The 17,501-nt window shown below is 44.1% G+C and overlaps 1 protein-coding gene across 2 annotated transcripts in view; it reads left to right on the top strand.

Moving 5' to 3' along the window:
• DMXL2 (Dmx like 2) overlaps positions 1-17,501 on the top strand; it is a 122,471-nt gene that overhangs the window by 18,693 nt on the left and 86,277 nt on the right. For both annotated transcript variants that reach the window (XM_083183914.1, XM_083183915.1), the window contains exons 2-3: positions 491-616; positions 16,467-16,541. In XM_083183914.1, the coding sequence (XP_083040040.1) occupies positions 491-616; positions 16,467-16,541 (201 nt within the window). The remainder of the gene's footprint in view (positions 1-490; positions 617-16,466; positions 16,542-17,501) is intronic.

Genomic DNA, 17,501 nt, shown 5'->3' with positions numbered 1-17,501 from the left:
TTCCAGGGGTTCTCGTTCCTCAGATCCCCACACAGTTCCCAATTTCCAGGTTACACACTGACACATTTTAAAAGATCCACAGGTGGAACTAATTATTTCACTTGTGGTTCTGTGAGGAGACCTACAAAACTTGCACTGAGGGCCGAGTTTGAGAACCTGTGCTTTTTTCCATTGTTCTGCTGTTTGCAATAGTCATCATTGAGTGTTCTCCACTTACAGATGCATAACACACAAAACCACAACCCACAGCAGGGAAAATAAAATAGAAAAGTAGCCAGCCTGGTTTTGCTTGTTATAAGTGATAGATGGAATGGCAACTATGCTGGGGCTCCTGGTCTAAGGACTAAAGATCTGGTGGCAGGAGTTTGAAGCTTCCTGATTTAATAGATAACAAGTTTGCTTCATTGCTAACTAAATAAATAATTTCAGTGCTTTCGTATACATTGATACATTTGTGCTTATAACACCTTTCCATTTGGTTTCTCAACAGGCTTATGGATCAGGCTGCGATATTGTCATACTAGCACGTGACTTTGAGTGTGTACAGATAATTCCCGGTGCTAAACACGGAAATATCCAGGTTAGCTGTGTGGAGTGTTCCCAACAACAAGGCCGGGTAAGACTTCACTTTTTTATTTATTATTGGTATATACATTATTGCATAATTATGGTGCATAGTAATCTAAAGCTGTGCACACATGGTGTGATTTTGGTTAAATATTTTGACTATAGTCAAAATCGCATAGCAAGTTAGTCAAAATCGCACATTTGCATGCCCAATAGACTGTGCAGGCAACTATATATTGACTATATCGCCTGTAGAGTGTATTTGGCCTAGTAGCAATATAGTGTAAATCTTAAGTGAAGTTAGCCGAAATCAGACCAGTCAAAATTGTCCATTAGCTACACACCATAACAGTCCTTGCATCTAGATTTTGGAACCGTTTTTTGTGCCTACTAAATGTCTGTGGTATTACTTATGCCCCTTTCCCACTGCAGCCTTAAAACGGTATATTGCCGATTTTTGAGGGCAAAATACCGTTTAAGGCTGCAGTGGGAAAGCACCAGAGTTGAAATACCGTTTAAAGTTAAACGGTATTTCAACCCGTTTTCAAAGCAGAGTCCTACACGGTTAAATAACGTTTAAGAGGCAGTGGGAATGCCTCTTAAACGTTATTTAGCCTCCAGGCAGTCCCAGTGCCTGATGAAACCTAGTAGTTCGCACTTTGTGAATGTGTAATGTGTGCACGTGCATACTAATGAGCCGCTAATTACATATGCGCATATGTAATGAGCGGCTCATTAGTATGCACGTGCACTCATTACATATGCGAAAAGTGAGAACTACTAGGTCTCATCAGGCACTGGGACTGCCTGTATCCTGCATGGACCCTGCAATGACCCCAGCTGCCTCCCCACTGCCCACAGGTAAGTACAAGGGGAGGGGAGGTGGGGGCACAGGGCAGGTAGGGGGGGGTTAGGTACTATTTACACTGGGGGGGGGGGGATTAGGCACTCTTTACACTGGGGGAAGGGGGGGGGGTTAGGCACTCTACATTATACACGGTTCACTGCAATGGGAATGGTACTTAAATGGTATTTAAAACGGTAATCTGCTGCAGTGGGAATGCTAATACCGTTTTAAATACCATTTAAGATTACCAGTACTTTAAACTGGTCTGCAGTGGGAAAGCAGCATTAATTAAAGGCCCCCATACACTATGCGATTTTGGGACGATTTCATCCGATTTCGGCACTTTGTGCCGATAATCGGATGAAATCGGCCCAAAATCGTAGGTATGTGACATTTGATCCGATCCGATGCGCGGTCCCGTGCGCATCGGACCGGATCAGGGAGGTCGGACGGTCTGTACATACGATCACGTCCGACCTCCCTGTATGCATATGCCTGCCACCTGACAGGCATATGCATACAGACACCGGGGGAGTAGTGGGGGCGGCATCGGTGGTGGGGGCGGCCAGCGGCGGTAGTGGGGGCGGGCAGCGGCGTCGGGGACGGGCGGAGTTTGCGGTGAGCACAGTGTACTTACACATAGCAGCGGGGACGGGACGCGCAGTGGCGGCTATTATATTTTTAAAATACTTGTCAAATGACCGGCCGCTCTCTGATTGGCTGAGAGCTCTCCGGCCAATCAGAGAGCGGCCGGTCATTTGACAAGTATTTTAAAAATATAATAGCCGCCACTGCGCGTCCCGTCCCCGCCGCTGCTGCTATGTGTAAGTACACTGCGCTCACCGCAAACGCCGCCCGTCGCCGCTGCCCGCCCCCACTACCGCCGCTGGCCGCCCCCACCACCGCTGCCCGCCCCCACTACTGCTCACCGCCCTGCAGCTCCCTGGGGTTTTTTTTTACATGGGATAAATCGCATGCGATTTATCCCATGTAAAAATGGCACATCAAGTGCCAAATTGTATGTGAGCCTCCCGGGGAGCTGCCGGGCGGCTCGCAGGTAAATTGGGTCCGACTTGACCCTAGGACAAGTCGGCCTAATGTATGGGGGCCTTAACATTCCAGAACTGATCAAAACAGCTTTTTTGCATTGTTTTTTGATTGCATGTTTTGTTTGCAATGTACAATACTGTGCAATCCTGTAGCCCTCATTTTGACAAATTACCATAAAAATGTTTATAGCAGGTGGGTGCTATTGTGCTTTTGGGACCTGTTTTGAGAAAGATTCACCAGATATTTCCTCTACATCCAAGTGTTGCTTTTCCTCACACTTATTGACTTCACTTGGGCATCTAGGACTTCTCCCGTGCTCCTCACTTATCCTGAACATATCTCTCTCACACCATATCAGACTCTCTACCAACAGGAATTGGTTCATATGTTCCACAAAAAATGCATCTGTTAAATAAAGACCTCCAATCCTCATTGCATGCTTAACTCACAATCTGTTTTCAACCCCATCATCTTTTCTCAGTCCGCTTAAAAATAAATCACCCCTCTTTCCTATACTGTTAAAGGTGGCCATACACACGCAGATTTATCTTCAGATCTGGCTGGTTGGAACAAAAACATGGTTATAGATGAGAGCAAATGACACTTTACCATTTGCTTGGAAATGCTGTAAAACTGACAAACTATCACTCGACCATAACCGTGTTTTTGTTCCAACCAGCCAGATCTGAAGATAAATCTTACTAGTGTATGGGCACCTTAAGTCTTACAGCAGTGTCTCCCACCCTCTTGATTCTATGAACTATCCTTATCTTCAGTGCACTCCCCCTCTCAGTCTTCGGCTCTGGACCTTTTTGTCCTTTCCTACTAAAGGCCCTATGTCACTGAGGGGTAGATGTATGAAGCAGTGATAAGGGAGAAGAAGTGAGCCAGAGAAGAAGTGGCCTAATCATCTCTAAACGAACATCTATAATTTGCATAATATAAAATTATACAGAGAAGCTGATTGGTTGCCATGGGCCACTTCTCTTCACTTCTCCTCCCTTATCACTACTTCATTCATCTGCTACTGCATGCTATCAAACTGTTAGTCACTTAGAGTATATCGCACTGTTTATATTTTTCATCCTCTTGTAGTGTCTGTCTTAGCATTTTGCAATTCTTGTATTTATTATCATTTTCCATGTGAAGATATTTGCTGACACCCTATAAATAAAAATGTACAAAAATAGTTAAAAGACAAAGTTAGTGGAGCCTATGGTGTTGTTTGATCGATAGGAGGAGTTCGGCGAAATAGGGACATTCCTGATTATTAAATAAGTTAAAGAAGGAATTGACATTCCGCAAAGACAAATGATGAACACTATTGCGCTGCCTTAGATTATGTATAAACTAGTGGTCCTCCTCCCATTCGATGGATGTACTCCACGGGTAAGTAGTCACACAGACAGTGGGGGTTATTCTAGTTCACTCGCAAATTCACAATCACTCTCTAATGGACAAAACCATGTGCACTGCAGGTGGCGCTGATGTAACATGTGCAGAGAGAGTTAGATTTGGGTGTTTCATTGGTTCTGTGTAGGGTAAATACTGGCTGCTTTATTTTTACACTGCAATATAGATATCAGTTTGAAGTACAAACCCCACCCAAATCTAACTCTCTGCAAATGTTACATCTGTCCCACCTGCAGTGCATATGGTTTTGTCCATTAGAGAGTGATTGTGCCTTGAACTAGAATAACCCATAATGGGGCAGATGTATCATAGCGGCGCGATAAGCGCCGCTATAATACTTCCTGCTTCGCCTCAATAGCGAGGCGAAGCAGGAAGGGACATCGACAAGATGTATTAACATCTTGTCTGCCGAAGCGGGGGAGCGTTAACTCCCCCCTCCGGTGATGTCCCTTTCTGGAGATAGCGCATCAGTTAATACTGATGCGCTATCTCCTGTCCCCCGGCCGGCCGCACTGGGCATGCGCGGGATCTCGCTGTTCACGCGAGAGCCCCAGTGCAGCCCAGACCTAACAGCAGGGACAGTGCTGTCCCTGCTGTTTAGATAGGGCTTCGCCAGCCTGATGCTGGCGAAGCCAAAGCAGGCTTCGTGCGGAACGGTCAGCGATGCTGACCGTTCATACATTCGGCCTGCTATCATTTAGATAGCAGCGCCGATATGGACAGGGGCGCATAGCGCCCCTGTCCTTTACCGCATCTCACCTCCTTCATACATGGGGGAGAAGCGGTATCAGTGCACATAACGTGCGCTGATACCCCTTCTCCCCATAACGACCCTTCATACATCTGCCCCAATGTCGGTTGAAGATGAAAGAGAGGGACAAAGGGAGAGCAGGTCAGTGATGTTACTGCGACACAATTTCACACTGGGTGGATAAAGTCACACAAACTGACCTGTCTGCCAGAGCCATATATGCATGTAAAGGTTTCTTTAGAATCCCCCTCTGGCTGGTCACTCGTAAGTAGTGGTATCTCACCTTGGCAAGGTTCCCTATATGCACCAAAAGGTATCTTTACACATCTGTGTGTCTATGATGGTTTCTATGTGGCCCTCTCTCGTCACATGCTCCCAGGTAGTAATAATAATAATAGCTCACCTTAACACAGTGCCCTTTCTGCACCAGAAGTTATCTTTACATCTGATCCATCAGCCTTTAGGCGTGGTTATCTTTGATATCTTTTTTTTCTTAATTGACAATCCTGATTGTGGCAATAGTAGAATGAGCAGCCTCACAAATAACCCTAGTTTCTCTCTGATCTATGCAAAAACAGACAAAAAAGTTAACCGATTTCTCCATCTGTTGCACTATATTTTTGGTACTTATATGTTAGTTGGGCGCTCACTAAGCTATTTGCTTAGTGGGCTATTCTGCGTAAGTAATCGCATCGCATCGCATGTCCAGTGTGTTACAGGATGCGATGCAATATTAATAATAAATATAGACAGTGCTATGTTTTCAGGCCTTATCGCTTCGCATCGTACCTCACGCATGCAATGCGATTTTTACACTGTCCTGCCAATTGTAGGTACCCCCCTAGTACACACAGCACCCCCACTATCCACACCACCCTATAGCGTTGCAAGTGCAGCGTTGCCCCACTATCCACACCATCCCGAAGCGTGGCGAGCGGCGGCGGAACGCGTCCTACCGACCTTTTCATACCCCCACTATCCACGTCGGTGTGGAGTTGATTTTATATAGCGTAGCGAGCCACCGAGCCCGAAGCGTGGCGAGCGGACGAGTAAAACATGTAAAGTAGTCCGCTGGGCTCGCTACACTCGCCATTTTTGGGGCTCAGTGGCTCGCTGCGCTCGCCACACTATATGAAATCAACTCCACGTGGATAGTGGGGTTATGAAAAGGTCGGGAAGACGCGTTCCGCCACCCCTTGCGAGGCTCGCCGTGCTTCGGGATGGTGTGGATAGTGGTGTGGTGCTTAAATGTATTCACAAAACATAGTTACGCTACTTTAAAATGCATACATCAGTACTATGTGCATATAAAGTACTGGGATCGCATCGGATCGCACTAAAACGGGACATGCAATGCGATTTCCTTCCGCAAGCGTACGTATGTAAATTGGGCACCCAACTAACATATAAGTACCATTTTTTTTATTTACAGTTTCTCATATAGTACAACATATTCCGTTGTGTTTTACAATTGGAAAAAACAGTGATAAAACAAGCTGAGTAATAACAGACCTACAAAGAGTTAGGAGGGATCTATAGTTAACAATAGGGCAGATGGGTACTTGTGAGTTATCCGGGCTGCCGATTTTGTCCTTAAGTTTAGTTAACTTAAGGACACCCGACCGACGCGATGCCCGCGATTTAGCCCCAAATCGGGGGCATTGCGTCAGTCGTGGCCGTTATAAGGGACCACGACGCGATGCCCGCGATTTCCCATAGACAGTAATGTTAAAAGACGCGATGGACCCGATTTCCCATAGACAGCAATGTTAAAATAAAATGACAATGTGAAATTGGCCAATATGGCCATTTCACATTGGATATGTTTTAAAAAAAAAGGTTTCATGGCCCCCCACCACCGTTAACGCCACCCCGCTATTGAGACCAACCCGAAGCGTGGCGAGCGCAGCGGTACGCGTCCTCCGACCTTTTCATACCCCTACTATCCACTAGGGCGTGGAGTGAGAATAGAATAGTGTGGCGAGCGCAGCGAGCCACCGAGGCCCGAAGCGTGGCGAGCGGACGCGGATACCTTCACAGGTATCCGCATCCCCTTGCGGGCTTCACAGGTGTCCGCGTCCCCTCGCGGGGCTCGCTGCGCTCGCCACGCTTCGGGTTGGTGTCAATAGCGGGGTGGCGTTAACGGTGGTGGGGGGCCATAAAACATATCGAATGTGAAATGGCCATATTGGCCAATTTCACATTGTCATTTTATTTTAACATTGCTGTCTATGGGAAATCGGGTCCATCGCGTCTTTTAACATTATTGTCTATGGGAAATCGCGGGCATCGCGTCGCGGCCCCTTATAACGGCCACGACCGACGCGATACCCACGATTTCGGGCGCGATGAAAAAATCGGCAGCCCGGATAACTCACAAGTACCGGCAGATGTATTAAGCCTTAACAAGAGATAAATGCAAGAGTGATATAGAGAGATAAACATCCAGCCAATCACCTGCTAACTGCCATGTTACAGGCTGTGTTTGAAAAAAGTCAGTACGGAGCTGATTGGCTGGACGTTTATCTCTCTTTATCACCCTTGCATTTATCTCTTGTTAAGGCTTAACCCCTTCACGACATTTGACGTATATATACGTCATGGCCGGGAAGTACTTCCCGACCGTTGACGTATATATACGTCATGGCTTAAAACTGTCACTGCGTCTAGAGACGCAGTGACAGAGGGACGATGTCTGCTGTCCCTGACAGCAGACATGTCCGTGCATGCCCAGGGGGGGCGGCGATGCCGCCCCCCCGTCGGCGATCGCTGTGATTGGCTGTTCATTGTGAACAGCCATTCACAGCGTTTTCTGTGTCACCGGCGAATAACGTTCGCCGGTGACACGGGATCGGAGGTGATTGGTGCTGTAAAGTACAGCACCAATCACCGCGGGGTGTAAGGGTGACACTGGTGTCACCCCACCTCACCCCTCCCGCCCCCAAAGGCCGTGATTGGTTCGTCGGACCGACGGACCAATCACAGCCATGGAGGGGGGTTTAAACTAACGGTGACTGCACTGCAGACGCCATTCCGGTCTGGAATAGCGTGCAGTGCGGTCACCGTGCCCAGCTGCCGCCTATACTGACCAGAACCCATCCAAAATACTTACCTGATCATTGATATTGCTTATGCTTGTGACATCTTGTGACATCCTGTGACATCTTGTGCTGCTGCGATTTATTAGATAGAGAGAGAGTTAGAGAGAGAGAGATAGAGAGAGATAGAGAGGCCTAGTGCTATATTTTGTGCTGCTGCAGTGTGATAGAGCTATAGATAGAGAGATAGAGAGAGAGATAGAGAGAGATAGAGAGAGAGATAGTGACCGATTGTGCTATATATTTTTTATATAACTGAAAGAGATAGAGAGAGATAGAGAGAGATAGAGAGGCCTAGTGCTATATTTTGTGCTGCTGCAGTGTGATAGAGCTATAGATAGATAGAGAGAGATAGAGAGAGATAGAGAGATAGAGAGATAGTGACAGATTGTGCTATATATTTTTTTATATAACTGACTGCTGCCCCCCCTTTTGTGCTGATCAGTATAAATTAACTGATCAGCAACTTTTTGGGGGCGCAGGTTTTTTTTTATATATAGATATACCTGTCAGTGCTGCTGCTGCAGTGTCATAGAGTGATAGATAGTGAGAGATAGAGAGATAGAGAGAGATAGTGACAGAGAGTGAAAGAGAGTGCTAAATTTTGTGTCTGCTGCCCCCGCCTTTTGTGCTGATCACTATATCTGAGGTGATCAGCAACTTTTTGGGGGTACAGAGGTTTTTTTTTTATATATATACCTGTCAGTACCACCAAAGGTTGTGCACCTGCTGCCCCTCACTGGTAATCAGTGTCGCATCACTGATCACCTTTTTTTATTTTTTGTGAGTGCTGTGGGGTCTTTTTTACATTTTTTTTTTTACACACACTGTGATTTTGTGTGTGTCCTGTGGCCACTGTGCGCTGATCAGTGACGTACATCACTGATCAGCTTTTTCGGCACAGGGTTGATCTATTTTTTTTTTTTTTTTGGATCAAATTCCTGTTGCCTTTGAGCGCTGTTCAGTGACGGACGTTACTGACCAACATCTGTGCTCAATTTTTGGCGCAGGACCTTTTTTTTTTTTTAACCCCTTCCATTTTTTTTTTTTTGAACCCTTCAAGTTTTTTTTTTTGTATTTTTTTTTTTCTGCACTACATACACACTACACACTACATACCCCCCGGGTTGAAATAAAGTTTGTACCCCCCCCTACACTATACACGTGTTGAAACATTTCACTACCAGTAACACAAAAATATAAATGGCATCCCAAATGTCATCCCAAATGTCGTCCCAGTCATCCAGGAGAATGTATTCGGTGGAGGAGGCATATGCCATGCTTGCCTCTGACTCTGACACAGCCAGTGAGGCAAGCGGGGAATTTGAAGGATTTGTCTTAAGCTCCTCTGATGATGAGGGACCCCCTCAAAGACGCCCCCGTAGAGCAGCTGAGACCCCCCCCCAATAATTGATCTCGTATGGACCCCACCACCAGACAATTTTGAGCCCCAGGTTCCTGAGTTTTTGGCCATCCCAGGAATCCAATTTGATTCAACAGGTCTCAGAGAAATTGACTTTTTCAAATTATTTTTCGCTGATGATTTTATAAATTTAATGGTGGACCAAACTAATTTATATGCCCAGCAGTTTATTGCTCAAAACCCCACGTCATCATTTGCTAGGTGGACCCCTGTAGATGCAGTAGAGATGATGACATTTTGGGGTCTGGTGTTACATATGGGCATAGTAAAAAAGCCACAAATTAGGCAATATTGGAGTACAGATGTTCTGTACAGCACCCCATTTCACCGTATGGCCATGCCCCGGGCTCGTTTTGAGGCAATCCATAAATTTATACATTACACCGATAATGCACAGTGCCCACCCAGAGATGATCCCACCTTTGACAGGCTATTCAAAGTCAGGCCGGTCATTGATCATTTCAGTGCCAAATTTGCAGAGCTATACATCCCTGATAAATGTATTAGTATCGACGAGTCCCTTATACATTTTAAAGGAAGGGTTAAATTCCGCCAGTACCTTCCCAGTAAGAGGGCAAGGTATGGCATAAAAATGTATAAGCTGTGTGAAAGCACCACAGGGTACACCCACAAGTTTAGGGTATATGAAGGGAAGGATTCAAGAATTGAACCGCCAGAATGCCCCCCCTCCCTCGTAGGTGTTAGTGGAAAAATTGTCTGGGATTTAGTGCACCCCTTCCTGGATAAAGGTTATCACCTCTATGTGGATAACTTTTACACCAGCATCCCCCTGTTTAAGGCCCTTGGTTCAAGAGGTACAGCAGCTTGCGGTACTGTGCGCAAGAACCAAAGAGGCCTCCCCAAAACGCACATTGCCCAAGTACTAAGAAGGGGTGAAAGCAGGGGAATATGCACCGAAAATATGTTGTTGGTCAAATATAAGGACAAGAGGGATGTCCTTATACTGACAACAATTCATGGAGACAGTACCACCTACATCCCTGTACGAGGTACCAGTACCCACACCTCAAAACCAAATTGTATCCTAGATTACAATAAGTACATGGGCGGAGTGGATCTTTCAGATCAGGTACTGAAGCCGTACAGTGCCCTGCGGAAAACAAATATCTGGTACAAGAAGCTGGCCGTGTATATCATCCAGATGGCACTGTATAACGCTTACGTGCTATTCCGTTCTACCGGCCAGAGGGGGACATTTATGCACTTTCAAGAGGAAGTCATAAAGGGCCTAGTATTTGGGAACCAGCAGGCAGAGGGCCCCAGTACTTCTAGTACTGGCCCCCGTATTGTACCAGGGCAGCATTTTCCCAACGAAATCCCCTCCACTGCAAGAAAGGGCAGGACACAAAAAAGGTGCAAAGTTTGCTATAAAAAGGGAATAAGAAAGGAAACTATTTTCCACTGTGAAACTTGCCCCGACAAACCCGGCCTATGTATGAAGGAGTGTTTCAAAATATACCACACATCTATGGATTATTAGGTTCATCATTTCACCGTGCTTCGGGGGTCTTGCTAATGCCATATAGCACCCACCATTCATTCCACCAGAATCTGAGCTGCAAAATCCAAAAATCACTCCTTCCCTTCTGAGTCCTGCCATGCACCCAACTGGTATTTTTTGGTCACATGTGAGGCATTGCCGTACTCGGGAGAAATTGGGGCACAGACTTTGGGGTGCTTTGTCTCCTTCATTCCTTGTGAAAATGAAAAATTTTGAGCCAGAACTGCATTTTTGTGTAAAAAAAATGTAATTTTTCATTTTCACAGCCCAGTTGTACCACAATTGGTGAAACCCCTGGGGGTTTGAAATGTACACTATACCCCTAGATGAATTCCCTGAGGGTTGTACTTTGCAAAATGGGGTGACTTGTGGGGGGGTTCCACTGTATTGGTAATGCAACATAGCACCCACCATTCATTCCACCAAAATCTGTGCTGCAAAATCCAAAAAACACTCCTTCCCTTCTGAGTCCTGCCATGCGCCCAACTGGTATTTTTTGGTCACATGTGAGGCATTGCCGTACTCGGGAGAAATTGGGGCACAGACTTTGGGGTGCTTTGTCTCCTTCATTCCTTGTGAAAATGAAACATTTTGAGCCAGAACTGCATTTTTGTGTAAAAAAATGTAATTTTTCATTTTCACTGCCCACTTGTATCAAAATTGGTGAAACCCCTGGGGGTTTGAAATGTACACTATACCCCTAGATGAATTCCCTGAGGGGTGTACTTTGCAAAATGGGGTGACTTGTGGGGGGGTTCCACTGTATTGGTGCTTGAGGGGTTTTGCTAATGCGACATAGCACCCACCAAAATTCCACCAGAATCTGAGCTGCAAAATCCAAAAATCACTCCTTCCCTTCTGAGTCCTGCCATGCACCCAACTGGTATTTTTTGGTCACATGTGAGGCATTGCCGTACTCGGGAGAAATTGGGGCACAGATTTTGGGGTGCTTTTTCTCCTTCATACCTTCTGAAAATGAAAAATTTTGAGCCAGAACTGCATTTTTGTGTAAAAAAATGTAATTTTTCATTTTCACTGCCCACTTGTATCAAAATTGGTGAAACCCCTGGGGGTTTGAAATGTACACTATACCCCTAGATGAATTCCCTGAGGGGTGTACTTTGCAAAATGGGGTGACTTGTGGGGGGGTTCCACTGTATTGGTGCTTGGGGGGTCTTGCTAATGCGACATAGCACCCACCAAAATTCCACCAGAATCTGAGCTGCAAAATCCAAAAATCACTCCTTCCCTTCTGAGTCCTGCCATGCACCCAACTGGTATTTTTTGGTCACATGTGAGGCATTGCCGTACTCGGGAGAAATTGGGGCACAGATTTTGGGGTGCTTTTTCTCCTTCATACCTTCTGAAAATGAAAAATTTTGAGCCAGAACTGCATTTTTGTGTAAAAAAATGTAATTTTTCATTTTCACTGCCCACTTGTATCAAAATTGGTAAAACCCCTGGGGGTTTGAAATGTACACTATACCCCTAGATGAATTCCCTGAGGGGTGTACTTTGCAAAATGGGGTGACTTGTGGGGGGGTTCCACTGTATTGGTGCTTGGGGGGTCTTGCTAATGCGACATAGCACCCACCAAAATTCCACCAGAATCTGAGCTGCAAAATCCAAAAATCACTCCTTCCCTTCTGAGTCCTGCCATGCGCCCAACTGGTATTTTTTGGTCACATGTGAGGCATTGCCATACTCGGGAGAAATTGGGGCACAGACTTTGGGGTGCTTTGTCTCCTTCATTCCTTGTGAAAATGAAAAATCTTGAGCCAGAAGTGCATGTTTGTGTAAAAAAATGTAATTTTTCATTTTCACAGCCCAGTTGTACCAAAATTGGTGAAACCCCTGGGGGTTTGAAATGTACACTATACCCCTAGATGAATTCCCTGAGGGGTGTACTTTGCTAAATGGGGTGACTTGTGGGGGGGTTCCACTGTATTGGTGCAACATAGCACCCACCATTCATTCCACCAAAATCTGTGCTGCAAAATCCAAAAAACACTCCTTCCCTTCTGAGTCCTGCCATGCACCCAACTGGTATTTTTTGGTCACATGTGAGGCATTGCCGTACTCGGGAGAAATTGGGGCACAGACTTTGGGGTGCTTTGTCTCCTTCATTCCTTGTGAAAATGAAACATTTTGAGCCAGAACTGCATTTTTGTGTAAAAAAATGTAATTTTTCATTTTCACATTTCCACATATAGGATATTTTTGAAAACAAAAGAATTGGGGGAATCAATTTTTAGTCACATTTCTCTAGTAAAATCTACTGTATTCGTTAGAAAAATGTATTAAAATTGAAACTCTGCAAAAAAAAAGAAATTTTGAAATTTCACCTACACTTTGTTTTAATTCCTGTGAAACACCTAAAGGGTTAACAAACTTCCAAAATGCTGTTTTGAATACTGTGAGGGGTGCAGTTTTTGAAATGGCATCATTTATGGGGGTGTCTCACATACAAGTCCCTCAAAGTCACATCAGAACTGAACTGATCCCTAAAAAAATCAGTGTTTGAAATTTTCTTGAAAATTTGAGAATTTGCTATTCATATTGTAAGCCTCCTAGTGTCCAAAAAAATTAAAAGGAAGTTGAAATAATGATGGAAACATAAAGTAGACATATGGTCTATGTTAGTTATTAACTATTTTGAGTGGTATGATTATTTGTCTCACAAGCAGAAAATTTAACATTTTGCAAATTGCTAAATTTTCCATTTTTTCACGATATTTTGGTATTTTTCACAAAAAAACACAGACTGTATCGACCCAAATTTACCACTAACTTGAAGTACAATGTGTCACGAGAAAACAATCTCAAAATCACTGGGATAAGTAAAAGCAAAAAAAAGTTATCCCCACTTAAGTGAGACATGTCAGATTTGAAAAAAAGGGCTCTGTCATGAAGGCACAAACTGGCTCTGTCATGAAGGGGTTAATACATTTGCCCCAATAGTAGATATATAGAGCAACACTTTCCTTAAGTGGTGATATCACCGTGAAATCACCTTTGGTTATAGACCTTGGACATCAGCCAACATACATAAAAAAGGAGGTGTACAATAGTGTAAAATAATTTGGATATATAAAAAACTAGCAATCCTTTGAAAATATGTATAGGTAACAAAACTATAACAAGGTATTTAAGGACATCTTTAGTATTCCTTTTCAAATATAAAGTGGGCATATTAATTAGTATTTTATGTTGGCTCATTCATTAAATGTCAATTGTGTTTGTACTTACGCAAGGGTGGCCAGACTTTTGTGACCTGGGATCTACTTTTTGTTCGCTTATTTAGTGGTGATCTTCCGGAATTAATGCACTGAAACCTTATGCAAAATGTATTGATAAGATGGCTTACACTGCATGGCATCAGCAAGCTTGGAATAATCAGGACACTCGGTGCTCCTTCATAACCATAAGCAGGCATCATGGTGGTCAAAATAGTAATGTCCACATGAAATAGTAGCACACATAATAATGCAAATATATAAAAAACACAGCAATAATCATGTCTACATCAAACAATATTTTTTTTTCCAGGGCAGTGATGTTCTGTGAGGCAGGCTCCACAAAATGCCATCACAGGGCCTGATTCAGAAATGGGCACTTCACTATTTTTTACTACTGCGCATGCACAAAACCCCCAGAAACCCCCTTTCTGCACAAATGGACCTAAATGTACAATGGCATTCACATGCGGGATCAGAGGCGGATTTTCTACAATGCAAACTAAGGGGCCCTGTAAGGATACAGTGACCATCCAAAACATTCCCAGAGGACTACTGCGTGACATCATGACATCGCATAGACCTGTCCACACTCCCATAGTTCCTTTTATGTTATTTGATAGGATTAAATATGTTTGGACACACAAAATGGTCTCATCCCCTGTATGTGGGCAGTCAGTTTACTTTAAATGTGACACAGGTATGAGGCCTATTTCCAAAAGACCTAGAGCCTGATTCAGCTTTGTACCCACTGCCGATGTTCATGCATCTGAGCATTTACCGGTAGACTCTGCTCTATCACTGCCACCTGCAATTAGCAGCAAAAATATAGTGATTGTTTGAGGGGGGCCCAAACCGGTATCTTACCTAGGGCCCCATGATGTCTAAAGCTGCCTCTGTGCAGAATTGATAGCATTAGTGGTGGTGACTGTATACCATGGTTTATACTTTAGAAAGCTATGATGGCGTACAGACTATTCAGAGGGATCCATGCAGCTATGAATATGGACACAAATTGCAAACACAAAATGCACCCTGGAAAATAAGCTCTCTTTGCAACCTATACAGATCTGGTCACATTTCTGTTTATGGTCAGATCTAAATAATGACTAGCATATTTTATGAATATGTAATATTACTTTCCACATGTAAAAAATACTATCCAGTGCTTGCCTTCACAATTCCTATACTGCGCTATAGACCCACCACTTGTGTATGGAGTCTTTCTGACCCACTAACATCTCAGACTCTGGAAGTTGAAGTCAGGTGTCAGGCAGAGCGCTCCCCAATAATTGTAGTGATATAGGGAGCCGAATGCATGGATACCCACAATGGGAGTATGTGTTTGTTCCAGGTAGTGGGTAAGCTGGATTGCTCTGTGATCCTCTGCTCCATGATTTTTCACAGCGTGCCCTGAATGTATTTCTTTAAGTGTTGCTAGGTTCCATCTCCTGGCAGAGTGCTCTCCAGTAGCAGCAGAAACGCAGGGATTATGGAGCTAGCTGCTTGGCTGCACGCAGTATGTAGCATTGTGACACATATCTGGCAGTAGAGAGATTACAACTTGTTCCCTGTCTCTCAGCCGCATGATGTCACCAGCTCACTGAGACCACAGAAGTCATCACAAGTTTGTTTTTGTTAAGTTGGTTGTGATCTACTGGTGAATGTTCCATGAGCTACCAGTAAATCGCGATCTTCCTTTTAGCCAGGTCTGTCCTTTTGCTCCTGATTTAAATGTGCATGTAGTGTTGTTCTATTTTATAATCCCCAGGCAGCGGGGAGGTGCTAGGCAACGGGGCGGGAAGCGGCTGCAGAATTTAAAAAAATATTTTCAAAAGACTTGCCTGACGGCTATTGGTTGAGAGAATTCTCTCCGCCACTCAGCGGCTGCCCAAGTCCATTGAAAATATTTTATTAAATTCTGCTGCATCTTCCCACTCTGCTGCCCAGTACCCGCTGCTGCCCATCCCTGCACATAGGTGTGTTCCAGCAGTGCTTTACCACTGGCACACACCTACGGATTGGACCCAATATATTTTGGATGCCAAAAAGCACCCGCGTTGTGCCGCTGATAAGTCCGATCTGAAATGCACGTGACCGCGTATCAGGTCGGATGGGATGTCACACACATCCGATTTGGCCCAATTTCTTTTCCCAAATCTTGCTACGATCATGTTCCAGTTAAGGCACAATTAAGACCTAACTGAGTACTGTAAAATCAACAGGCCAATTTGTCTGAATAACCATTGTCTGCTTTTCGGTATTTGGGAGCAGATGGTTGATTGTCATTTGCTCTCATACATTACCAGATTTTTTGTTCCCACCACACAGATTGGAAAAAAATAAATCTTTAGGTGTGTATCCAGTTTTACTCTCTGGTGAGACAATATGTGGCTAATTGAATTGACCTCTAATTGTAAGCAAAGCTAACAAGACACTGTTTTCTCTTGTACATTAACATGCATTTGTTTATTACATGAGTACTTGTTTTATTTATCTGTATGGTATATAATGCTATCGTTTTACTGTAATTGAAAGCTGTATGTTATTTCTATGTAGATTGCTGCTTCATATGGAAACACAGTTTGTATATTTGAACCACTTGCTTCAGTTAACTCCCACAAGCGAAACAGTGTAAGTAATAACCTTTAATTCTGCTGTGATGTCTTTCATCTTATCGTAATATTTTTTCTTGCTTTTTAATGTTTTTGTTGTATTGTTAGTTGGCAACATACAGAAATGTACTAAAAGGCCACTTTCCAGAATATGGTATTTTTTTCCCCATTGATATTGCATTACTATGCAAACCAAGTATCTGTGATGCAACCAGGTATCATGGCAATAAATACTGTTCATCTTTCTTATCTTACCTGTTTAAGGCTACATAGACTTCGTTCTCGGCAAAGGCCATGGAGTGCACTTCTATCATCAGACATCAGAGAAATGAGACAGAAAATCATCAAAGATTTACTAGCATAATAGACTGTAATGTGTATTGTAGTTCATTGCTATGATGTCTGGTGGCATATAATAGATTTAGATTAAAGCCCCATATGATTTTACACCTGGAAATATAATTGGTGACTGCTCCACATCAATTTACAGTATTACACACTGGCCCTTATTCAGATCTGATTGCAGTACAAATTTGTTCTCAAAATGGGCAAAACCATGTGCACTGCAGGTGGGGCAGATGTAACGTATAGAGAGAGTTACATTTGTGTGAGTTATTTTGCTTCTCTGCAGGGTAAATACTGTTTGCATTATTGGGTGGAGCAGCAGCGCAACATCGGGGGCAGAGAAGGAGGCAGTGCTTGAAGCTCGACCCGGGTTACCCATTCATACTACACACTGACCCGGGTCAGAGCCGTGTTCAACCCTGTTTGTAACCTGAATTGAAATGTCGGTGTGCTCAACCTAGGAATTTTGCTTTCACACCGCAGCTCAACACGGAAATAACCCGGGTCCCGAGGTGCGGTCTGAAAGGAATAATAGTGAAAGTAATGTCTTGGGGATCTCTGTGCATTGCAGTGTACATCTGTGATAACAGGCAGGAAAATACACTGACATGATCACTGGTGTTTCCTGTATTAA

Source organism: Crinia signifera, chromosome 4, assembly GCF_055691185.1.
Source record: "Crinia signifera chromosome 4, ASM5569118v1, whole genome shotgun sequence".
NCBI lineage: Eukaryota > Metazoa > Chordata > Amphibia > Anura > Myobatrachidae > Crinia > Crinia signifera.
This window is presented reverse-complemented; position numbering and strand designations above follow the sequence as displayed.